Source organism: Rhincodon typus, chromosome 10 (genome assembly GCF_021869965.1).
Source record: "Rhincodon typus isolate 14 chromosome 10, sRhiTyp1.1, whole genome shotgun sequence".
Taxonomy (NCBI): domain Eukaryota; kingdom Metazoa; phylum Chordata; class Chondrichthyes; order Orectolobiformes; family Rhincodontidae; genus Rhincodon; species Rhincodon typus.
Genome location: NC_063341.1, coordinates 2,704,439 through 2,730,029, shown reverse-complemented (window position 1 = coordinate 2,730,029; position 25,591 = coordinate 2,704,439). Strand labels below are relative to the sequence as shown.

Here is a 25,591-nt window from a genome sequence, read left to right as displayed (position 1 = left end):
AAGGTTGCAGGAACAGCAACTCGTATTCCGCTTGGGAACCCTGCAGCCCAATGGTATCAATGTGGATTTCACAAGTTTCAAAATCTCCCCTCCCCCTACCGCATCCCAAAACCAGTCCAGCTCGTCCCTGCCTCCCTAACCTGTTCTTCCTCCCACCTATCCCCTCCTCCCACCTCAAGCCGCACCTCCATCTCCTACCGACCAACCTCATCCCGCCCCCTTGACCTGTCCGTCCTCCCTGGACTGACCTATCCCCTTCCTAACTCCCTACCTACACTCACCTTTACTGGCTCCATCCCCGCCTCTTCGACCTGTTTGTTTCCTCTCCACCTATCCTCTCCTCTATCCCTCTTCTATCCGCCTCCCACTCTCTCCCTATTTATTTCAAAACCCCCTTCCCCTCCCCCTTTTCTGATGAAGGGTCTAGGCCCGAAACGTCAGCCTCTCTGCTCCTATGATGCTGCTTGGCCTGCTGTGTTCATCCAGCCCTGCACCTTGTTGTCTCGGATTCTCCAGCATCTGCAGTTCCTACTATCTCAGGTTTCAAGGTTGATGGATTACAAAATCATTGATTAAAAAAAGGTGGCTACTGAAATAGATGTAAATGGTTTCAATTTTCCAAAATTCCTAGATTCTGGAAAGGTCCCATCCAATTTTAAAATGGCAAATGTGACTCCCAACCAAGCAGGAATGGTTAACATTTATCAAGGGAAATGCTAGAATCTATAGTTGAAGGAATTATTTCAGGGCACTTGGTAAATCTCAGTGTAATCAGGCAGAGTCAAGATGGTTGTGAAGACGAGACTGTTTATCAAATTTAATGGAGTTCTTCTGAGGAAATAACAAACAATATGAATAAAAGGAACCCTTTCAATGTGTTGTCCGTAGATTTTCAGAAGGCATTTGGCAACGTGCTGCTTTTTATCGATTAGTCAGAGACCAGTCAGTCAGTCAACCACTCCATATAAATATCTGGAGAAGAAAAACTGAAAAGCAGTGTTCACCTGGGGAACCACTGAACAGCTTTCCCAGTCTTTCCATTCATTCCATTCATTCATAACACCAGTGATTTTTTTTCTCCCTGCCTGTGTTTGTGTGTTGTTGGGGGCATTTATGAGGGGACTAGGGTTTTAATTCATGGTGACAGTTCATAACTGCTTACCTGTAGCTGGCAACCTGTCCTGGACTAGCCACATTGATGCAACATTCAAGAAGGCACAACAACACCTCTTTTTCCTCAGGGGGCTAAGGAAATTCGTCATGTACATAAGGAGTCACATCAACATTTACAGGTGCTCCTTAGAAAGCATTCTATCTGGGTGCATCATGGCTTGAAATGGCAACTGCTCTACCCAGGACCATAAGAAACTATGGAAAGTTGTGCACACAGCCCAGATCATCACGCAAGACAACCTTCCATCCATTGACTCCATCTATATTTCTCACTGCCACGCAAAGGCAGCCAGTCATAAAAGACCCTCCCACCTCAGTTATAATCTCTTCCATCAGGCAGAAGATACAAAAGCTTAAATACATGTACCAACAGATTCAAGAACAGCTTCTTCCCCGCTGTTATTATATCTCATTGGACCTCTCAAATTTCAAATCTTGCTTTTTGTGCACCTTCTCTGAAGCCGTAACTTTGTATTTCTTGCTCTGTTCAATCACCCTATGATCTTTGTATGTTATGATCTGCCTGCACTACACACAAAACAAAACTTTTCACTGTACTTGGGTATATGTGACATTAATAAATCAAATCAAAGAATATACTTGTAATAAACAGTCATTTTTAATTGATACAGAAACCTGGTCTGTACTTTGTCAACCTAGGTCTACAAGATGGGTAAATTAGGGGATCCTTGTGTACTTTTTAGAATCTTTAACTTTTGTCACGACTCAGGGAATAGCAGGGCTTGATTTCCAACATGCTACCCCAGTCAGGTAACAATAACTTCCACAGTCCTCTGGGACAGTGTGACCCAGATCACTATAACTTCTGCTACCCTCTGTGCAGTGTCACCTTGATCACCATAACTTGCTGCATAAAACAAAAAGTCATCTTGCCTCAGGTTTATGTGTCAATTACCTTGAATGTGTGCACCCTGCCAATTAACACATGCCAGTGGAAGCTGTTATACTAATTTTCTCTATACGCTAGTTGGTGTGGACCTATTGGGCCAAATGGCCTGTTTCCACACTGTAGGGATTCTATTTTGTCCATGCCCCTTGTAATTTTGAACAGATCCATTATCCCTCGCTTAATCGTCTTTATATGCCAGAGGTGGATGCTAAAATCTCCTGGCAGTACTTCAGAAAGTGCATGGGTGTTCTGCCTGCACTATCGACACTTATCCTACTATTAATATAATTTAACCGGTCATTATCACATTGCTGGCTGTGGGATCTTGCTGTATGCAAACTGGCTGCTGCAGGGCCAAAAGTACTTATTTTTCTGTAGACCGCTTTGGAGACTGTGGAAATATCCAAAGTTGTTCCTGCCTATGTATTCAGGTGCCTTGGAAGTCTCAGTATTGGGAAAGAAGTAAGCAAAAGAGGAGACCATTCAGCCCTTTAACTCTGTTCCTCTATTCGTTGTGGTCAGGTCAGTTCTGAATCAGAAATCCATAATCCCTTAGTACAATCTATCGATCTCTGATTTGAACACACTGAGGGAGCGTTTATTGCATTTTGCAGGACAAGTTTCACATTTGTGCCATTCCTTTTTGTCCTGAGATTGCTGAGGAAGAATCTGTGATATTGCAACCTAAAAGTAATCCTGGAGGAAGCAGTTCTGTGTAGAATCCTAACTGAGCAAGAACGAATACGGCTGAGGGGATTCAAAGACATTTGGCATGATTCTACACAAATTAGCTTGATCAAAGACTGGCAATGTGAAAAAATACAGCAATGGAGGTAGAATAGGATCCAATTTATACATAAAATATCATTTTTGGAATTTAAATTTCAGAATAGAGGCAGATGAGTCTTAGTCACTTCCGTGAAGGGCTTTCATTGGGAAAATCAAAGGTCAGAGAGTCCTTCCAGAAACATAACTAAATCAAGCATTTGTCAAAAAACAGTGACAGCTGACCGCTGTGTTTATACTGTTGTGTTCATGACTGGTAGGGCAGATATAAGCTTTGCTTTTAGTTCAGAATCATCTAGAATTGAACTAGTTTTTAGTTTCAGTTCAAAAGATGCTGAAGTTGAGCCCAGAAGCAAGTTTAGTTCCTCTCCTAGGAGGAGTTTGGGACAGTTCAGGGAGCAGTCACCTCAGCGGGAATGTTTAGTTGTGAAGCTTCCAAACCAAGACAGTCATAGCGATCTACAACACAGAAAAAGGCCCTTCGGCCCATTGTGTCGATGCCGGTCAAAAACAACCACCTAACTATTCTAATCCCATTTTCCAGCACTTGGCCCATAGCCTTGTATGTCTTGGCATCACAAGTGCACAACTAAATACTTCTTCAATGTTATTTATACTACCCCTACAGACAGTTCCGCATCCCCACCACCCTATAGGTGAAAAAGCTTTTCCTCACATCTCCTCTAAACCTCTTGCCCCTGACCTTAAATCTATGCCCAAGGACATTGATCCCTCCTTCAAGGGGAAAAGTTCCTTTCTCTCTGCCCTATCTACCTATCTGTGCCCTTCATAAGATACATCTCAATCATATCCCCTCTCAATCTCCCCTGCTCTAAGGGAAACAACCCCAGTCTGTCCAAATAAAAAAACGAAAGATCTGCGGATGCTGTAAATCAGGAACAAAAACAGAAATTTCTGGAAAAGCTCAGCAGGTCCGGCAGCCTCTGTGAAGGAGAAAACAGAGTTAATGTTTCGGGTCCGGTAACCCTTCTTCAGAACTGATGGTGGCTGGGAGAACGTCAGTTTATATGCAGAAAAATGGGAGGGGGATGGGTAGGGAGTAAATTATAGGATAGAGCCCAAAGAGAGAGAAGAGCAGTTGGACAGACAAACAGTTGATAATGATCAGGCTGGGAGGGTGAATAGTTGTTAATGAGGACTATTAGTAACTAATAACAGGTAGTGTATAACCTGTAGATAGTGTAGTATGTCACCACATAGCCTGACATTACACACTACCTGTTATTCTTAAGCCTGCTGGAACCACTCAGAACCTTCTCTCTTTCTAGCTAACTTAATAGTATGACAGACCCTCTTCCTGATTTCCATTCCCATATTGTCCCTCTCACTCGTGAACACTAACACAGAGTATTCACTTAGGACCCCACTTACATCCTCTGGTTCCACGCACAAATTTCCACTATTGGTCCTTTATGGGCCTTATTCTTTGCCTCGTTGTCCTTTTACCAGTAACGTACTTGTAAAAGAATTTAGGATTTTCCTTTATTTTACCTGCCATATCCCTTTTTAGCTCTCCTAATCTCCCTTTTAAGATCCCTCTTGCACATTCTATACCTCTCTAAGGATTCTGCTGTTTGAGCCCTCAGTATCTGTGATAAGCCTCCCATTTTCTCTTAATCCAATGCTATAAATCCTATGATATCCAGGGTTTGTGGGATTTGATGATCCCACCAAACCTCTTTTTTGGAACATGCTAGCCCTGTACTCTCCATATATCCTTCTTGAATGTATTCCACTGTGAGGTTGTTGACTTGCTCACCGAGCTGGCTTGTTTTCATTCAATACGTTTCATTACCATGCTGGGCAACGTTATCAGTGAGGCCTCTGATGAAGCAATGTTGTTCTACTCCCCTCGGAGTTTATATGGTCTGGTCCGTTATGGTGAGTACTGTCATTTCCGGTTTTGTTCTGTATGGGTTTGTGTATGGGGGTCTACTCCTATATGATTGTTGATAGCATTATGGGTTGAGAACCGTGCCTCTAGGAATCCCTATGCGTGTCTATGTTTGGCTTGGGCTACTCTAGTTACGTTGTCCCAGTTAAACTAATGGCCTTCATTGTCTGAGTGTACCGAAATTAAGGAAAGTTCGTCGTGTCGTTTTGCTGCTAGCTGATGTTTGTGTTTTCTAATGGCTAGTTTCTTTCCTGTCTGTCCGATGTATGTTTGTGGCAGTCATTGCGTGGTATTTTGTAAACTACGTTGGTTCTGTATGTTGTGGGAATGAGGTCTTAAATCCTTCTGAGTGTTTATTGTAGAGTGGCTGTGGGCTTGTGGGCCACCATGATTCCTAGTGGTCTTAGAAGTCTCGTTGTCAGTTCTGATATGTTCTTGATGTGTGGCCAGTGTGTTAGGGCGTACTGTGTCCTCCTGCTGTTGTCTTTTTAGTAGGCACCTGCGGATGAAGTTGCGGGGATATCCGTTCATAGCGAAGATTTTGAATAGGTGCTCTTCCTCTTTCCTGTGTAGTTCCGGAGTGTTTAGTGTCCTAATGCAGCTTTGTTTGTGGACGTTGGGGTGGTTGCTGTGGAAGTTGAGGATTTGTTCAGTGTGGGTTGCTTTCCTGTATACTGAGGTTGGAACTCCCTGTTGATCATACATTCAACTCTAATGTCCAGAAACAGGAATTGATTGTTGTTTTCTTCTTCCCTCGTGAATTTAGTCCCCGTGAATACGTTATTGATAAGGTGGTGGGTCTCTTCTAGTTTGTTGCGTTTGATAATGACAAATATGTCGTCTATGTACCAGATCCACAGTTTAGGTTGAATGAGGGGGAGGGTAGTATGTTCTAGTCTTTGCATGACTGCCTCTGCAATCTGTCCCGAGATGGGTGACCCCATTGGTGAACCGTCGGTCTGTTTGTATACTTGACAATTAAAGACAGAGTGTGTGGTTAAGCACAAGTCTAGTAGTTTGAGTACATTGTCATTGCTAATGGAGCTGCTGGTCTGCGTTCCTGCTTCCTCTAGTAATGTGGCCAGTGTTTCTTTGGATGTCAATCGACGTGAATAATGCTGTGACGTCAAAGGATACCATAATCTCATCATCATTGATTTTTATGTTCTTGAGGGTATTGAGGAATTCTTAGGTTGAGTGGGTGGAATGGGGTGTTTCAGTCTCTGTTGTAGGTCCTTGGCCAGTTTGTGTGAAGGTGTGCCCAGTAGGGAGACGATGGGTCTGAGGGGGATGTCTGGTTTGTGTACTTTAGGCAGTTCATAGAAGCGGGGGGTGTTCATGCCTTCTGGTTTCATTCTCATGTAGTCCGTGTTGGTTATCTGTCCTGCATCCTTTAGTCTCTTCTGTGTCTGGGTGATCCTATTACCTAGCTGTGGTGTTGGGTCTGTCGCCACCTGTTGGTAAGTGTTTGTATCTGTGAGCAATGCCTGTGCTTTCTCAGCATAGGACAGTTTGTTCATAATGACAGTTATGCTCCCTTTGTCCGCTGGTAGGATTATAATGTTCTTGTCTTTCTTGAGTTTATCTAGTGCTTTTCTCTCTGATGTGTTCAGAGTGTCCCATTTGTTCCTTCGGTTTAGTGTGGGAATTATAGTTTGTCGGATGGCTTGTTGTGTTTTGTTCGTGAGTCTGTTGTCTTTTAATGTAGTCTCCAGGGTGAACATGAAGTTTGCTCTGTTTGCATCTTTGTGGTTATAGTTCAGTCAGTGTAATAGCACAGCTTTCTCAGTTTCTGAATTGTTTGCTGGATAGGTTCCTTATCCATGTGTCCAGTTTGTTGTTGTCCTTGTTTTTGCGGTGGATCTGTTTGGTAAGTTTTTCCTGTAGCTTGTGTCTCTTCTTAGTTTTGTTCCTGTGTTGTTTGATGATGATGGCCTGTTCTAGGTTGTAGTCCTTGCTGGTCCGTAGTGTTTAGATACTGTGCTTTTTGGCGCGAAATTTCCCATTCGTACTTGTAGAGTCGGTTATGGGCATAATTAATCATTGCTCATAGCATTCTGCGTCCGGTCTGTTCAGCTATTTTATCTGCCTGTGGGTTGTTGACTGGAGATTTGTACTTCACGCTGTCAGGCAATAACTGGTTCCTGAGGCATCCGTGGAGAAAGTGAAGTTATTCGTAGGTAGAGCTCAGTCAGTTGGCGAAGGTTTCCCAATTTTGGGCAATTTTTAGTGTGTTGCGCCCACAGTTGTTTAAGGTTTTCGCAAAGATTTGTAGCTCGGGTTGCAACGACTGCCACAAACACTACATTGGACACACAGGAAGGAAACTAGCCATCAGAATACATGAACATCATCTAGCAGCAAAATGACATGATGAACTCTCCTTAATATCAGTACACTCGGACAATGAAGGCCAGCAGTTTAACTGGGAAAATGTAACTATAGTAGCCCAAGCCAAACACAGACACGCACGGGAATTCCTAGAGGCATGGTTCTCCACCCATAATGCAATCAACAAACACACAGAATTGGACCCCATATAGATCAAAACCGGAAATGACACTACTCACCATAACGGACTGGACAGTATAAATTCCAAGTGGAGTAGAACAACATTGCTTCATTGGAGGTCTCACTGATGATGTTACCTAGCATGGTGACGAAACGTCTGAACGAGAACAAGCCAACTCGGTGAGCAAGTTAACAATCTCACCCACAATCCGAGCTACAAATATTTGCTAAAACTGTATTCTACTGTGCTGAGACAGATTTACCTGAAAGTGTCTGCTCCCAGTCCTCTGGCTAAATTATATCTGACCTTATTAAAATCAGCTTTCTCCCAGTTGAGAACTTTGATTTCAAGCCTATGCTTGTCCTTTTCCATAACAGTCTTGAATCTAACAAAGTTATGATCACCGTTTACAAGATGCTCCTCCACTGATATGTGGACCCCTTATCCAGCTTCAACTTATAAAACTGCTTTATATTTCTCGAATCGGTAGTTCAAGACTCTCAGGGATATGGGAATTGGATATTACCGCAGCTTTGTAAATGGCAGGTTTTGTTGTAGGTTTGGTGGTTCAGCTTTTCAGCAGGTTTTTGTGTAAATGGGACAGTGCTGAGCTTGCCCTAGCAAATCTCTGTCAATGCAGACATTTCTGAAGACTGTGCTTCTAGGCTCTACAACCTTCAGTGCTGTGTCTGTCCTAGTTCTAACAGTTGGGGGTGCAGTTGGAATTTGCTGCTTAAACCGAGGGTTAATCTGCAGGTCAGTCAGTTTGTGTATAGGTTGTTTGTAAAAAGCAAGTCCTTCACAGTCTGGTGGCTGAATGGTTAGCACTGCTGCCTCACAGCACCAAGGGCCTGGGTTAGATTCCAGCCTTGGATGTCTGTGTGCGTTCCATTTGGGTGCTCTGATCACCTTCCACAGCTCAAAGATGTACAGGTTAGGGTGGACTGGCCATACTAAATTGCCCATAATGTCCAGGGAGGTGCAGGCTAGATGGGTTAGCCATGGGAAATGCAGGGTCACAAGGATAAGGTAGGGGTGTGGGTCTGGGTGGGATTCTCTTTGGACGGACTTGATCGGCTGAATGGCCTCTTTCCATTCCAACCCCACCCACATGGACTTGTTGGATTGACACAGCAACTTCAACACGTTTTTGGTGGGTGCTACCTGGGGCTTTCTGATGGAGGTGAGGAGGCCTGTTTGCAATTTCCTAACCCAGGGGTGAGGTGTTGAGTTTCCCATCGTCACAATACGGAAACTGACGAAAGAAATAAACTAACAATCCCTTCCGCCCACCCATCCCATCCCTGGCCTCAACGCCACCTCCCTCCCCTCTCCCATACGGATACCTCTTTCGGTGGGGGGTTGGGAGAGGGGGGCTATGTGTAACTTAGTCAGTTCGTCAGTGCGAAAATGGGGGAACCAGGTAAGATGATAGGCGCAATGAGGGACACGGGATTGGTCTGTGCGTTCAATTCCCGGAGCTGCTTCAGGCTTTATTGAATCTTGCAGCTTAGGTTCGGTTTGAAATGGCTGTTGCTGCTACTGAGGATTTGGAAGCGGTAGATCCGCAAGGGCTTTCTGTTGGAATTGGGGGACCGGTCACTCCTCACCACCCCCCACAGTCCCCAATTAACCAGGGTGAGAGCTGGCTTGCTTGGGAAAAAAAAGTATTCAGCTATGATTTGGAAAAGAACGTTGACTGTAAACTGAAAGAGAGCAGGAGATTCGCCCACAAGGTGTGTGTGTTTTTATGTGTTGCAGAATCCTAAGGGTTTTAGATGTAAGCTTGAAGATTTTATATCAGATACCCTTATGGGTAGTTACTTGCTTCCAGAGTGATACATTGGGTTTATATACAGAATAACAGCCCTACTCAGGAGTGAGTTACAGATTGGAATCTAATCGAGGGGTTCAGGGTGATTTATGTACAGAGTAACAGCTACCCAGGAGTGAATTACAGGCTGGAATCTAATCGTGGGGTTCAGGGTGGTGTATAGACAGACTAACAGCTACCCAGGAGTGAATTACAGGCTGGAAACTAATTGAGGGGTTCAGAGCGCTTTATATATAGATTGAAAGATACCCATGAGTAAATTACAGACAGGGTTCAGGATATCTCATCTGGGGCAGCAGAGGAACTTGGAGTGAGAGGGCAGAGATCCCATTGTTGTGGTCCAAGTAGGTACCAACGTATTGGTGGGAAGAGGAAAAAGATTCTGCTGAAGGAATATGAGCAGCTAGAGGCTAAATTAAAAAGCAGAATCAAAAACGTAATAATCTCCGGATTACTACCTGAGTTATGAGCAAATTAGCAGAGAGTTAACAAGATTAAAGAGGTAAATGCATGTCTTAAAGATTGGTGTGGGAGAAATGGGTTTAAATTTATGGGACATTGGCACCATTATTGGGAAAGGAGGGGAAAAAAAAGACAAATTTGCTGGAAAAGCTCAGCAGGTCTGGCAGCATCTGTGAAGGCAAAAACAGAGTTAACATTTCAGGTCCAGTGACCTTTCCTCAGAACTGATGGTGGCTGGGAAAACGTCAGTTTATATGAAAAAAGGGAGGGGAATGGGGTAGGGAGTAAATTATAGGATAGAGCCCAAAGAAAGATAAGAGCAGATGGACAGACAAAGAGTTGATAATGATCAGGCTGGGAGGGTGAATAGCTGTCAATGGGGACTATTAGTGAGTAGCAACAGGTGATGTGTAATGGTAGGCTATGTGGTAACAAGGCCTAGTGTGTGGGGTAGGGGGCTGGGGCATGGGAGAGTTTAGGCCCTAAAATTATTGAACTCGATATTGAGTCCGAAGGGCTGCAGGGTCCCCAAGTGGAAGATGAGGGAAGGAGGGAGCTGTTCCAGTGGAACGGGCTGCACCTGAATCAGTTAGGAAGGTAAATACATGTTAGCATTGATTTCAAAAGGGCTAGAATACAAGAGCAGAGATGCACTGCTGAGGTTGTATAAGGCCCTGGTCAGACCGCATTTGTAATATTGTGAGACAGCAAGAACTGCAGATGCTGGAGTCAGAGACTACATAGTGTGGAGCTGGAGGAACACAACAGGCCGGGCATCATCAGAGGAGCAGCTAAATTGACGTTTTGGGTCGGGACCCTTCTGATGCTGCCTGGCTTGCTGTGTTCCTCCAGCTCCACACTGTGTTGTCTTTTTAATATTGTTAGCAGTTTTGGACCTCGTATCTAAGGAAGGATGTGCTAGCTTTGGAAGGGGTCCAGAGGCGGTTTACAAGAATGATCCTGGGGATGAAGGGCTTGTCATATGAGGACTGTGGGTCTGTACTCGATGGAGTTTAGAAGGATAAGGGCGTCAATCTGATTGAAACTTACAAAATACTGAGATGCCTGGATCGAGTGGATATGGAGGAGATGTCTCCATGAGTAGGAGAGGATAGGACCTGAGGGCACAACCTTTAGGATTGAGATGAAAAGGAACTTCTTCAGTCAGAGGATGGTGAATCTGTGGAACCTCATTGCTGCAGAAGGGTGTGGAGGCCAAGTCATTGAGTGTACTTAAGACAGAGATAGATAGGTCTGGTCCTCCTTTTCTGAGGAAGGGTCACTGGACCCAAAACGTTAACTCTGTTAACTCTGTTTTATTCCTTCACAGATGCTGCCAGACCTGCTGAGCTTCTCCAGCAACCTTATTTTTATTTTTGATTTACAGCATCCACAGTTCTTTCGGTTTTTATAGATAGGTCCTTGATTGGAAAGGGAATCCAGGATTACAGGGCTCCTTTAGGCTCCTTTATCCTATGGTCATATGGTCTTGGAATCTAATCAAAGGGTTTGGGGTGGTTTACGTATAGAATCACAGATACTCAGGAGGGAGTTACAGACTGGAATCTAATCGGGGTGATTGGAGAGTTCATGCGTAGAATAATAGGCACAAGGACTGAGTTACTGATTGGAATCTAATTGAGGGTTTCGGGGTGGATTATATATAGAATAACAAATACCCAGGAGGTGGACGCTGGATTCTCATTGAGGTGTTTTTGGCGGGGTGGCGGGTGGATTGGGATGCTGTTTAAATAAAGAAGAACAGATATCTGGGGATGACACAGTCTGGCATCTATTTGAGGTGTTCATGCTGAATTGCATATTTTAAAATATTCATTTGTGGGATGTCGGTGTCACTGGTCGACGCAGCATTTATTGTCTGTCCCTCGTTGCCCTTGAGAAGATGTTGGTAAGCTGCTTTCTTGAATCGCTGCAGTCCACCTGCTACAGGTTGACCCCCAATGCCATTAGGACTTGTGGGGGGGTTTATATTTAGAATAATAAATACTCCAAACTGATTTACCGACTGGAATCTAGTTGAGGGGTTTGGGAAGGTTTTTGTATAGAATAACAGATACCACGGAGTGAGTTACAGACTGCAATCTAAACGAGGGGCTCAGGGCAGTTTATAGAGTAACGGACTGGAATCTATTCGAGGGATTTAGGGCAATTTGTAGATAGAATAATGGATATCCTAGACTGTGTTGCAGACTGGAGTCTAACAGGTGGGTTTGGAGTTTTGTACATGGAGTGAGTTGCAAACTGATATCTAATGGAGGGATTCGGGATAGTGTAAATATCAAATAACATCCCAGGGAATGTATAACAGACTGGAGTCTAATCAAGGGGTTGAAGATACATATAGAATAACAGAACCCTGGAGGTATGTTACAGATTGGAATCTAATCAAAGGGTTTGGGGTAGTTTATATATAGAATAACAGGTACCTGGGAGTGAGTTAGAGACTGGAATCTAGTCAAGGGGTTCAGGATGGTTTATGTATAGAATAAGACACCTGCAAGTGAGTTGCAGACTGGAATCTTATAGAGGAGACTGTGGTGGTTTATACATAGAATAACAAATATCTGGGAGCTAATTACAGACTGGAATCTAATTGGTATACAGAATAATCAATCCAACGGAGTGAATTACAGACTGGAATCTAATTGAGAGATTTAGAAACGTTTGTACATAGAATAACGGATACCTGGGAAAACCAAAAGAACTGCGGATGCTGTAAATCAGAAACAAAAACAAATTGTTGAAAAAGGTCAGCAGGTCTGGCAGCATCCGTAGAGAAAAGTTCAGAGTTAATGTTTTGGGTCCAGTGACCCTTCCTCAGAACTGATACTTAGGAATGAGTTACAGATTTGAATCTAATTGAGAGATTTATAAATGTTTGTACATAGAATAACTGATACCTGGGAGTAAGTTACAGATTGAAATCTAATTGAGATTATCAGGTGGTTTATATATAGAATAACAGATATCTGTGAATGTGTTACAGACTGGAATCTAATAAGGGGGTTCGGTGTGAATGCTATATAGAATGACAGATACATGGGAGAGCATTACAGACTGGAATCTATTCGAGGGGTTGAGTGTGATTTATATATAGATTAACGGATACCTGGGAGTGAGTTACAGTCTGGAATTAAATCAAGGGTATTTGTGGTGGTTTCTATGTAGAATAACAGATACCCAGGAATGAGTTACAGACTGGAATCTATTGAGAGGTTCAGCATGGTTTACATGTAGAATACCAGATACCCAGGACTGAGTTACAGACCAGATACTAATCAAGAGGTTCAGGGGTGGTTTGTATGTAGAATAGCAGATACCAGGGAGTGAGTTATACACTGCATCTAATCGAAGGGTTCAAGGGGATTTATATATAGAATAACAGATACCTGGGAATGAGCAACAGACAGGAAGTTAATCAAGGATTTCAGGAGGATTTATACAGAGAATAACAGATACTCGGGAATGATTTACAGTCTGGAATCTAATCAAGGGTTTCAGGGGATTTATCTATAGAATAACAAATACCTGAGAGTGAATTACAGACTAGAATAGTTTGATGACCTTTGCTTTCTTTTCTTGACTCCTTGTATTTTTTTTCTGTGTTGAGCTGTTGTGTGAAACCTTGTGGTAAAGGTGATGGATGCTAACTGGAGGCGATGTTTCCCTCTGTCTGTGGTGATTCTGCCAGAGCCACACTGTCGTGGCAGTGCTTTCATTCTCTGCTTGTGTTTCAGGTCAGTCCAGTTTTCTGGAACAGCTGAAAAACTCCATATTTGTGGATTTCCTCAATGCATTCCTGAACCTGCCGGTAAGTGCTGGATGCTGTATCGGATGGCTCTGATCTGCATTGCTGTGGAGTAGCTCTGGGTGTACAGGCTTAACTCATTCACTACTTCTTGCTGTGGGGAGAAACACTGGCTGCGTTTCTAGATGGATGACGCCATATGTGCCCATCTTTCCTGGTTTTTAATGTTTTGTTGCTCTTCTCTGTTTCCAACACTTTTGGTTTGACTGCATTCCCATGTGAGGGTATACTCCTATTGCAGGAGCTGTCTCTCAGACGCAGTGTCAGACTGATCAATGTTAACAATCCTGAGGTGCTGACAGACAGCAGGAGAATTTTCCTGAGTTTCCGCAGTCCAATATTCACCTCTCAACCAATACCACAAGAAACAGACCCTCTGATTATGTCTTTACTATTTTCTGGGATCTGTCTGCTGCATCTTCCACATGGCAACATGAAGTTAAACTATTCAGAAAGTGTTTCTTTTCAGTGCAATGTACTACGACACACAGAACAATGTCATTCATCCATTGCCTCAAATACAATATAAGGTAACCGATCATTTCAAGTGTTTGATGGGAACAGTGTACAGGGAGTTGTACCCTGTATCTCACAGTGTGCTGATATGACAGTGGAGAGAAATACTCTGTTTCAAACCTCATGCTGTAATTGTCCTGGGAGCGTACGATGGAGGCAAAGGGAACTTTTGGTGCAGTGGCAATGTTCCTACCTCTGGACTAGGGGAGCTGGATTCAAGCCCCACCTTATCCAGAGGTGCATAATAACGTCTCTGAACAGGATGATTAGGAAATAGAATAGAGGGAGCTTTACTTTTTGTCTAACCCCATGCTGCCCCTGTCCTGGGAGTGTTTGATGGGGACAGTGTCAAGGAAGCTTTACTCTGTATCCCACTGTAATAATTCAGGAAGCCCAACTGGAAAGAAACATTATTTATTGTTGAACCCCAAAACAGAGTGATTCTTTATGATCTACATAGGCTCATTGCTGCCTGGGATAGACAGATCTGTGGACCCATCCCTGTGTCTGCTTTTTTTCTTATATATATCCGGAAGTGCTATCACACACAACCAAAAGGTTTTTCTTCCCCCACTGCCGTGGTTATTTTTTAAAAATTCCCCTTGTTCCTTTGACGATGGGGCCTCTTGCGTTACTATGCCCATGGCCCAATCTTGTTGCTTTCCAGGTCTGGTCAAGGAGCATGGAATGGATGTTTCTCCAGTGAAGACCGTTGAAGAGACTGTGCAGAAGGTCCTGTCTTCGGTGTGTCCTACAAAACAAACACCTCTGTGAGGGGTTCTCTCTGGAGACAGTCAACGTCTTTTCCTACTGTTTTCCACATTCTTCTGTCTGGTTTTGACCACATATGGCACCGGTCCATTGTTTATTTTTAAGGATAACTCCCAGAAACCCTGGACAGCTGTCACTGAAGTTCCTTATGTGGTTTGTAGTAATCTTTGAGACTTGGGGAAAACTTCAACTCGAATGTGTTCCTTGGAGTTGGAGTCCCTTTATCTACTTTCCCCTTCTCTTTGACAGTGTGTAATCTGTCCTTGTTGACTCTGTACCCAAGGTACGTTCCCACGTTTTTCCCTTTTTAGCCGAATGCCAGCCCCAGAAGTACTCTGTCCTCCCAGCACCTCCACATGTTCCTTTAGTAGCTCCTGACATTAAAACATCATCCAGAAGGAGTGCCACTCTGGGCACCCCTTGGAGAATGGTCTTCATTACCCTTTGAAAGATGGCGCCAGCCAAAGATACCCTAGAGGACGAGCGAGTGTAATCGTGCTGTTCTTTGTGTGTATATATAATGACGTACTTCCTCCACTTGGAGGTAGGCATGGCTCATATTCTACTTAGAAAATATGTGACTCCCAGTCAACTTTTCGTACAAGTCCTCTTTGTGTGACGTAGAATATCTAACTAAGTGGGAATCTCTGTTGACTGTCAGCCCAGAATCCACACAGAGATGGACTGAGTTGTTACGGCCCATTTAGCAAATTGCACTGGGTGCGCGATGCCCGGTTTCTCTACTTGTTCCAGTTTGGCCCCTCCTTTGGCACAGAGGGCATTGGGGATCAGTCGTGAGTTGAAGTATTTAGGTCAGGCCTTTGGGTCCTCCTGGATCTTGGCCCTAGTGCCATTTGTCTTGAGGCTCTCTTGACTCACTTTGGGATGCTTCCCAATGACCTCATATAGATCGCCGGTACCCATTTTAAAACCCTGTTGCCAATCCAGCATGGTGGCTCAGTGGTTAGTACTGTGGCCTCACAGTGCCAGGGGCCTGGATTCAATTCCAACCTTGGGCAACTGTCTGTGTGGTGTTTGCACGTTCTCTGCGTAGGTTTCCTCCGGATGCTCAGGTTTCCTCCTACAGTCCAAAAATATGCTGGATAGGTGGATTGGCCGTTCTAAATTGTCCCATAGTGTCCAGGGATGTGTAGGCTAGGTTGGTTAGTCATGGGAAATGCAGGGTTATGGGGATAGGATGGGGGTGGCATTGGGTCTGGTAGGATACTCTTCAGAGGGTCAGTGCAGACGCGATGGGCTGAATGGCCTCTTTCTCCACTGTAGGGATTTTATGATTCTAATTTCTGTAGCCAGTTCCTTCCCAAAAGGTTGGGACTTGGTGCTTGTCCCACTTGTAAGGGGAGTGGGACTGTCTGTTGCCAAAGTGTAACTGGGGTCACAGTTGTCCCAAAGATATGTAAGGGCTCCCCAGTGCATGTAGCCAGTCTAGACTTGGAGTCTCGCAGCCTTAAAGGCAAGACATTCCATTGGAGTCTCCTAAAGATTTTCTACCCAGCAATAGATACAATGGTACCTGTGTCTACCTCCATGTCTATGGGGTGGCCTTTTACCTGGTGTTTTATCTTGATGGTACTTTGGGGGCAGTGATGTGATTTAGTTGTATCAATTGCTCATCCTCGGGCTGATTTGTTTGGAAAGCCCTTTATTGAGGTGGCTTCAACCTTTGGCCTGGCCAGTGTGTGTTTCGCCTGTTTCCATAGCCTTGCCTGTAGTGAACCCTGTGACCACATGTACAGCATGAACATTCCTTCTCCTCACTGCATTGTGGAGAGAACGTCCTGCCCAGTTCAGGAACCTTACGGCCTGTAACTCCAAATGCCCTTCCTTGGTAACAAACTGGAGGTACAAGTATTATCTGCTAGGGACCAGTCTGTGAGCTATGGAGGTTGCCCAAGTTTGAGAGTGGTACCGTCTCTGTGCCCCTGAAGTTCCCGAGCCATTCTTTCTGCATTTTTGTGGGAAAGGGCCAGATCTGGTTCAGTTAGTAGTTTCCTTTGGGTCACCGTATTATTAATGCAACAAACCAAGTAAATGTTTAACATTTCCTGCAGGGCCAGTTTCCACAATCTTGTCAAGAACTCAGTGCCTGCTTCCTCAGGAAGTCCATTTGCTGTGTTAAACCTGCAGCACTGCAGATGGTTTGGGGTCATTGTGATCCATCACCAAATCCGTCAGTTCGTCAAAGGATTTTGACTCAAGGGTTGCTGGGCAGATTAATCTTTTTATGATGCTTAAAGTCAGGACCCCATAAGTGGGCAGGAGAATTTAATTTTTTTGTTGCTGGCCTCCATCTATCTTGTTTTCCTGAAAAAAGTGTCTCATTCTTTCTGGATACTGGGACCAATCCTCCACACCCACATCATAAAGTTCCAGTTTCCCAAACAGCAGCATTTCCAATATTTCCCCATCCTGGTCGAACCAGATTCATTGCAAGGCAAGGCTTTCCGAAACTTGTCTTTACTGTCTGTGTCAATGTTGATAACTCGGGAAGTCTGACCAGAAAGGCAGATCATTTATTATTGAACACTAAAATAGTCAGTCTTCATGGCGTACATAGCGTAGTCCCTAGCTGGGCCAGACAGTCCTGCAGACATATCCCTGGGTCTGCTTTCCATTTTTTAATCAGTCTGTTCAGACGTGCCATCACACATCTCTGGAGCAGGTGGGACTTGAATGCAGGTCTCCTGACTCGAGGTAGAGACATTATCACTGCACATTACAAGATTTACAAGTGCCTGCAAAGTGTGGTGGCCAGGAATTGAACCCAGGAGATAACCCAAGGGAACTTATACTCCGTGAGCTCCACAGGGATCTTAATTAGCGATTCCCCATGGGACTTTTAGGGGTTATCAGACTAATCCTGTGCTGTAACTGTCCTGGGAGTGTTTGATGGGTGGAGTAATGTTCTTATGATGGTGAGAGTGATGGACAGTGGGTGTGACATTTTGAATGACAATGGGGGTGATGGACACTGGGAGTGATAGTGGAAATGACAGTGGGAATGATGATGGGGATGATGGACACTGGGAGTGTTGGTGGGAATGATGGTGGGAATGATGATGGGGGTGATGGACACTGGGAGCGATGGTGGGAATGACGATGGGGGTGATGGACACTGGGAGCGATGGTGGGAATGACGATGGGGGTGATGGACACTGGGAATGATGATGGGGATGATGGACACTGGGAGGGATAGTGGGAATGATGGTGGGAATGATGATGGGGGTGATGGCCACTGGGAGGGATAGTGGGAATGATGGTGGGAATGATGATGGGGGTGATGGACACTGGGAGGGATAGTAGGAATGATGGTGGGAATGATGATGGGGGTGATGGACACTGGGAGGTATAGTGAGAATGACGGTGGGAGTGATGATGGGCGTGATGGACACTGGGAGTGACAGTGGGAATGATGATAGGGGTGATGGACATTGGGAGTGTTGGTGGGAGTGATGATAAGAGTGATGAACTTTGTTGTCTGTTTCTCAGGTGTTTGGACAGAACCCGCTGTACGTCTTTAAAGAAAAACGATGGGAACTCCAGCCTGACCTGCCGTCCAAGGTGATAATCCCCAAAGTGATTGTATCAGAGGACACATGCACACGGTCAGACATTGCCCACCCTATGTGTTTCCCAGTAAAATATGTAGCCCCTCTGCCCAGATACCCACCTGTACCTAACACCCACCCCCATGGGATATCTGGCCGGGCAAAATCCCAGAGCTGGGCTGCACTGTTCAATTCACAAGAACAGAAATTGCTGAAGAAATTCAGCATGTCTGGCAGAGAGAAACAGAGATACTTTCAAGTCCAGTAACCCTCCTCCAGCATCCCATAGTGGGTTATTTTATTGTAGGGTTAAATTGTTCTGTGTTTGACAATGTGAGCCCATGTTATGGAGAAGGGGAAGTTAAATGAAAGAAAATCCCTGATATTCACTTTATAAGTAACAAGTAACAATTTATTTATTTAACCTTAACAGTGAACAAATTAACAGAATTACTAACAAACTGAGCAATTCACCCCTAACTCCTAACTATTCCCTAACTGACCAAAATTCTACTGGTATGCCAGTCCAATAAACACAAGTCCTACTTATATAACCCAAGTAGTAAGAAAAAAATAAATTAAAACTTAGTCTCTCAAGGTCCACACAGAATGTGTCTTCTGGAATGCTCTGCCATCTCCACTGTCTATCAAGTCATAAATGCCTTTCTCCTACCGTTCTCAAGTCATAAATGCCTTTCTTTCGCTGATCCTGCTGTCAGGGATGTTTTCTCTGTGAGGACCCTTAGCTAGAAGTGCCGTGGTGCCTTTTATGGATAAGATGGTGCTTTCTTAGAGAGTTGAGCGATTTCTTGTGAGATCTAGGTGCTTATTTCTCAGATGGCGGTTCGCTCTCACACCCATTTTCAAAAACCCTCTCCTTATGCACCTTGGATGACATATCACTTTTCTTACAATAATGTTGGTCCGAGGTTGTCAAAACCATTAGATTTCAATTCAATTGGCTTTCAATCACTAAGTGCTTGGTTGAAATTAATTGGCTGATTCAAGCTGGTTGTCAAAACATTAAAACAAACCCAAGGTTTCCAATCACACAGCCAATTGATACATGTTTCAATTTTAGAACTGACTGTACATCTTCAGCTACATACAGACATTTTGTTTTCTCTGTATAAATCTCTAAGCTTAGAAAAGCACTTTACCTGTTCAAGGAACCACACACTCTGCACAAGTTTGTAACACCTGTTTACTATTGATGCTCACTGTGCTTCATCGCTTAAAGCTGGTCGTGTGCTCAGAGAAAAATAATCCAATCTTTGGCAAAGACTGGAAGCCTGAGCTGAAATGTGGAACAGACGTTTAAAGGCCTGCTGGATCAAGCCTGGTTCACATGTAGATACCAGTGTCACCTCTCAATGTTGAATATGCAACATGGACTAGCTGTGGGCACTGGTCTAGCACTTTAATAGAACGTGACTCCACTCTTGGGCTAGCCAGTGAGGAAACTGAGGTCAAAACAGGACTCCAAGGGCCCCCGGGTTAAGCCCGTGCTACGTGCTAACCTCTCCTGCTTTGGCTTGGGGGCAACAGCAGACATATGAACCTCCCAGACAGTGAGGCTGAGTGGTAAAGTCGCCCAGGGTTCCTGCCTCTGAATGATGTTCAAAGGAACTCTCTGGTAAAATTGTGACAGAGCTCTCTGGTGAAATCAGAGTGGACCTGAGGATAATTTGAAGGGATGCAGGGTCTGACCCTCATGCTGTCTGGACTGTTGGGAAAGGGGATGGTTTCTGTGTATCAGCAGCGCCGATGAATATAATCCAGGGCTGGTCTGGCCGAAAATGTCTGAGCTCACTCATGCGAGTCCCTATGTGGGTGAAGTGCAGGAAATTACATCAGGAGGGGATTGGGAAGGAGCGGATTCGTGGAGAGTCACATAAATGGGTTTCTCCACTGAAATCGCAGCGCTCCGATCAGGAAAGATCCCGAGGGATTCCTGATGCTGCAACACAGGGGATTTTTTCTGGGAGACTGAGCCCCAGGCTGGATGTACTGTTCAGTTGAACCATGTTTGATTGGGAGTCTGGGAATTAATTCCAAGCTCACCGTGCTTGATTAGTTAAGCCTGGGTGTGGCCTCAGAGTTAGAGTGAACTGGGAAAACTACCAGAAGCCAAGCTGTAAACCCCATGCACAGATGTTTTGTATTTTGAAGGACGGTGGAGTAAATTGGTAATTGTTTTATTTCTCATGCTTCCCTGGTCGGTATTTATCCCTCAAGGGGCATCAGTCAATCAGATTCTCCTGCCATCCTGCGTCCTGCTCGTCAGTTTTGATCCCTGCGTTACCTCTGTACTGCTCTGAGCAATACAATTGTATAAGATATACGACAAACTGGGGCACGGTGGCTCAGTGGTTAGCACTGCTGCCTCACAGCGCCAAGGACCAAGGTTTGACTCCATCCTCAGGCGACTGTCTGTGTGGAGTTTGCACATTCTCCCCGTGTCTGTGTGGGTTTCCTTTAGGTGCTCTAGCTTCCTCCCACAGTCCAAAGATGGACAGGTTAGGGTGGATTGACCTTGCTAAACTGCCCATAGTGTCCAAGGATGTGCAGGCTAGGTGGAATAGCCACGGGAAATGCAAGGTTACAGGGATAGAGTGGGGGTCTGGGTGGGATGCTCTTTGGAGCATAGGTGCAGACTTGATGGGCTGAATGGCCTCTTTCTACACTGTAGGGATTCTATGATAGGCCTTGCCATTCCTCTTAAGGCATTAGTCTAGTAAACCTTCTCTGAACTGCTTCCAATGTGTTAGCATCCTCCTGTAAGTACGATGATGGTGATCAGACCTGCACACAACATTCCATATGCAAACCTTACCAATGCCCTGTATACCTGAAGCAACTCTCTCATTCAGTTTCCCTTCAGTCTTTTCATGTTGTCGATGGTGGGGCTGCATTTGGGGGAGCAGGGATTCAGAGAATCAGATTTGGTCTGTTGTACATGTTGCTCTTGAATATCCTGTTGGAGGTCTCTCTCTCCGCTATCACCACCCTTCTCTGATTCATCATTCCCCAGAGCTTGGTGCCAAAAAGGGAGCCGAGATGTGTTTGGAGAAGGCTTCAGGTTTGTCGCGTGTGTTTACTCTAGTACCTGGTAACCAGCAAGCTGTTTGGACCGGTTCACCCGATTGAAAGACTGATTCAGTGGTGTCATTGGTTTCAGAGCAAGAGCGTGGATGGGCTGGTGGAATGGTTGGTAGACTACCGTCTGCCTTACTTCCTGCAGACAGACCTGTACCTTCACTTTGTCCTCTGTGAGTTGCTGCTGGACGTCACTTTGCAGGAAATTACAGGTGAGCGCAGCCCGGACCCCTCCTTCGTTCTGAGTATTTCTGTAGAGTTCCAGCAGTGCCGGCAGTACCTACAGCACCCAGGGAATGAGACACTGTCACACTCTGTTCTTACTTCATGTGTATTAAAGAGGTGGATGCTGGATGAGACATCCACCGAGTTTAGATACTGTTCCGAGATGCTATCACACTTCTCTGGAACAGCTGGAACTTGAACCCAGGCCTCTTGGTCCGGAGGTAGCGATATTACCACTGCACTACAAGAGTCCCTCATAGCCATGTTTATACCTTGCATGTGGTTGATCCCCTTCGTGTTTTGATTCACTCACAGTGTGACAATGCTGTAGCTTTAAGAGGTGTATTTTGTCCTGGTTTCTTTTAAGAGAAAGATTGAACGAAAGGCACTACTGGCGACCACTTGAGTAAACAGCTTGGAGGGGCTTTAGGTTGTTTTTAATGTAGCCCGAATGGGTATGGCCAGCTCTCACAGATCAGAATTTCTGGGTAACATCAGAAGCCTTTGGGGTCTCAAAAGAGTTGGAAGCTTCAGTAAATGTCTCCTGGCTACTACTGTCTCTGAATTTTCTCTTGAGGTTTTGTTTTCCTCCTGGATTGGAGAATTGTATGTGAGAATCTGTGTCTGAATTTTCCATTTCTTTTCCAAGGGGTGTGTTCATGGGATGTTACTACAGTGGAACAGTTAATTAGTAATAGTTACTGTATCTATTATTCACTTAGGTTTTCCAATAGAGTTAAGTTATGCTAAATTCCTCTTTCATAGAATCATAGAATCATAGAATCCCTACAGTATGGAAACAGGCCATTTGGCCTAACAAGTCCACACTGCCCCTCCAAAGAGCATCCCACCCAGACTCATTCCCCATGTCTAACCCACCTAACCTAAACATCCCTGGGCACTATGGGCAATTTAGCCTGGCTAATCCACCTAACCTGCACATCTTCGGACTGTGGGAGGAAACCGGAGCACCCGGAGGAAACCCACGCAGACACGGGGAGAACGTGTAAACTCCACACAGACTTCTTGGTCGTATTTTAACTATAGTGTTCAAATAAATTGTGTTTTGCTTAACATTGAGTAGTTTGACCAGTTGCATTACATCGGGAACACAGCACTTTTATATTTGCCTTTAAAATAAGAAAAAGTTAGGGTCTAGGCGACATTCTTAATATATTTTGAGGGGGTCTGGTCTGGTCCATAACACAGGACATGGGCATCTGTGGCTAGGCCAGCATTTATTGCCCAGAGGCCACTTAAGGGTCACCCACGTTACTGGTGGGTCTGGAGTCACTTGTAGGTCAGACCAGCAGCTTCCTTCCCTAAAGAGCATTAGTGAATTTGGATGATCGACAGTAGATTCATGGTCATCACTAGACTCTTAATTCCACATTCTTTTTATTGGACTCAATTCCCAACATTTGCCGAGGTGGGATTCGAACCTGTGTCCCCAGAAACGTTAGCTGAGTATCCCGAGTGAGTAGTCTCGCGGTAATATGGCTTGGCCATCGCTTCCTCCTGAAGAGCCTGGAGGTGTGACGCATGACGCTTCTGCCTTACAGAGTCCACGCCCGTGCCCCAGGACCCTTCGGATGTGAGCCCAGATTTGCAGCTGTCCAATGAGAGTCCCAGCTCAGGAAGTGCCGGAAGTAACGTGGATGTGGCTGAAACCGAGCCGTCCAAAGAGCCGGCTCAGGGTGAGGTTAAGGGTGAGTACTGGAGAACGAGGGGAGCTCCCATTGACAGACGGTAACTCAGAGACTGGGCAATGGAGCGACCATACAGCCCAGCCAGATTTTCGTTCCAGACATAGACTGTGCAAAAGGAAGTTCAATAATAATCATTCACCATCAACCCGTGCCCCCCCAGAAACATTGTCAAAATTGATGAAAAGCTCAAATAGCTTCTTGTGCCTCAAACTTTGCATTTTAAAAATATACATACCAATAGCAACTGACTCCAACTTGTTTCTTTTCTGATGTTGTCATCATATTTTACCTTTCTCCTTTAAACCCAGGGGTCTGCCGCTGTGAGTGAGGAAGCTGTGAGTTCAGGGACCACTCCGCAGATGTGAGTGAGTGGTGTAGGCTGGCGCAGTGCAGAAGGAATGCCGCATTGCCAGCGGTGCCCTCTGTCCAATCGAACCGAGCCTGTCCTCTCAGGAATGGGAGAGATTTCACAGTTGGTGGGGACGGGTAGGGTGGGAGTGGGGTTCTCTTCACTGCCGGAGTCAATTGATGGTTCTAGATGAAGTGGGGTGGAGGGGGGGGTGCGGTGGGGGGAGGTGGGGAGGTTGTCACTAAGGCGATGGCTGAGAGTCTGCAAAGGACAATGGAGGGTGATGGGCCACAGGACAAACCCAGGGATGTTTGCCAATGATTGCACAATGTTCACGTTAATAATCATGCAGTCATGCAGCACAGAAACAGGCCCTTCAGCCCACTTCATCCATGCTGACCAGGTTTCCTAAATTGAACTGGTCCCATTTGGCCCATTTCCTTCTAAACCTTTCCTAGCATGTACCTGTCCAAATATCTTTTAAATGTAATTGTACCCACCTCTACCACTTCCTCTGGCAGCTCATTCCACCCTCTGCGTGAAAACGTTGCCCCTCAGGTGCCTTTTAAATCTTTCCCATCTCACCTTAAACCTATCCCCTCTAGTTTTGGACTCCCCCACCCTGGGGAAAAGACCTCAGCTGTTCACTTCTCTGTGCCCCTCATGATTTTATAAACCTCTATAAGGTCACCCCTCAGCCCTCCGATGCTTCAGGGGAAAAAAGTCCCAGCATATTCAGTCTCGCCTTATAACTCAAACTCTCCAGTCTTAGTAACATCCCTGTAAATCTTTCTTGCATCATTTCCAGTTTAATAACATCCTTCCTACAGCAGGGTGACCAGGGTTGCACACAGTACTCCAAATGTGGACAGTTGGGAGTCGACCCATTGCTGTGCCTGTATAGTCACATGCAGACCAGACCAGGTAAGGACAGCAGATTTCTTTCACTAACAGACATTATCGAACCAGATGGGTTTTTGCTGACAATGGTTTCATGATTATCATTAGACTCTTAATTCCAGATTTTCTTTTTTAAATTGAATTTGCTGTGGTGGGATTTGAACCCCAGAACATTAACTGAGTTTCTGGATTGATGGTCAACTGATAATACCACAAGGCCATTGACTCCCTGTTTCCTTCTAGATGGAAGTGGTCATGGGTTTGGAAGGTGCTGTGTAAGAATCTTTGGTGAGTTTCTCCAGTGCATCTTGTACCCATTGCTGCTACCGAGCATCAGCGGTGGAGGGAGTGGATGCTTGTGGATGCAATGCTGCTTTGTCCTGGATGGTGTCGTGCTTCGTGAGTGTTGTCGGGGCTGCCCCCATCCAGGCAAGTGGGGAGTATTCCATCACACTCCTGACTTGTGCCTTGTCGATGGTGGACAGGCTTTGGGGAGTCAGGAGGTGAGTTACTTGCAGTTAGTTATTAACCCCGACCCACTCTTGAGCCACTGTCTGCCTTAATGATGAGGCAGAGCAGCAGCCAAGAAATTCCAAGACTTTGGCTCGCACCACCCTGTGCCCATGTCCCCAAAGATCTGCAGATTCAAAATCAAAATCAGAGAATGGAGAATCTTTAATCAGACTGGCTTGACTCCAGCAGGCCGCTCCCTATCGCTGACTCCTCTTTCTATTTTATTCCCCTAGAAGTGGCAAAGGAGCCAGTGATGACGCCCGACCATTGGCTGCTGAAGAGGTGCATCGGGAGTGTGCAGGGAATGAAACGCTTCCGATCGTTCCTGAACGGGACAAAGGGTGGGTAAAAACCCGAGGGGGAGGGACAGGCTCCATCAGTGAGACAGAAACCTCAACTCGAGTGTTCGGCCCAGACTGCAGTGACTGTCACATCTCACACACTCACTCTGTCTCTCCCTCTCCCTCTCTCTCTCTCTCTCTCTCTCTCACACACACACACACACACACACACACACAC

At 45.2% G+C, this 25,591-nt stretch overlaps 1 protein-coding gene across 1 annotated transcript in view; it reads left to right on the top strand.

Moving 5' to 3' along the window:
• Positions 1 to 8,608: 8,608 nt before the first annotated feature.
• LOC109918949 (regulator of G protein signaling like 1) overlaps positions 8,609 to 25,591 on the top strand; it is an 89,644-nt gene continuing 72,661 nt past the window's right edge. Inside the window, exons 1-6 of the mRNA XM_048602006.1 lie at positions 8,609 to 8,719; positions 13,351 to 13,424; positions 18,219 to 18,290; positions 21,459 to 21,588; positions 23,164 to 23,310; positions 25,306 to 25,413. Coding sequence (XP_048457963.1) covers positions 8,707 to 8,719; positions 13,351 to 13,424; positions 18,219 to 18,290; positions 21,459 to 21,588; positions 23,164 to 23,310; positions 25,306 to 25,413 — 544 coding nt within the window. The 5' untranslated portion in view covers positions 8,609 to 8,706. The remainder of the gene's footprint in view (positions 8,720 to 13,350; positions 13,425 to 18,218; positions 18,291 to 21,458; positions 21,589 to 23,163; positions 23,311 to 25,305; positions 25,414 to 25,591) is intronic.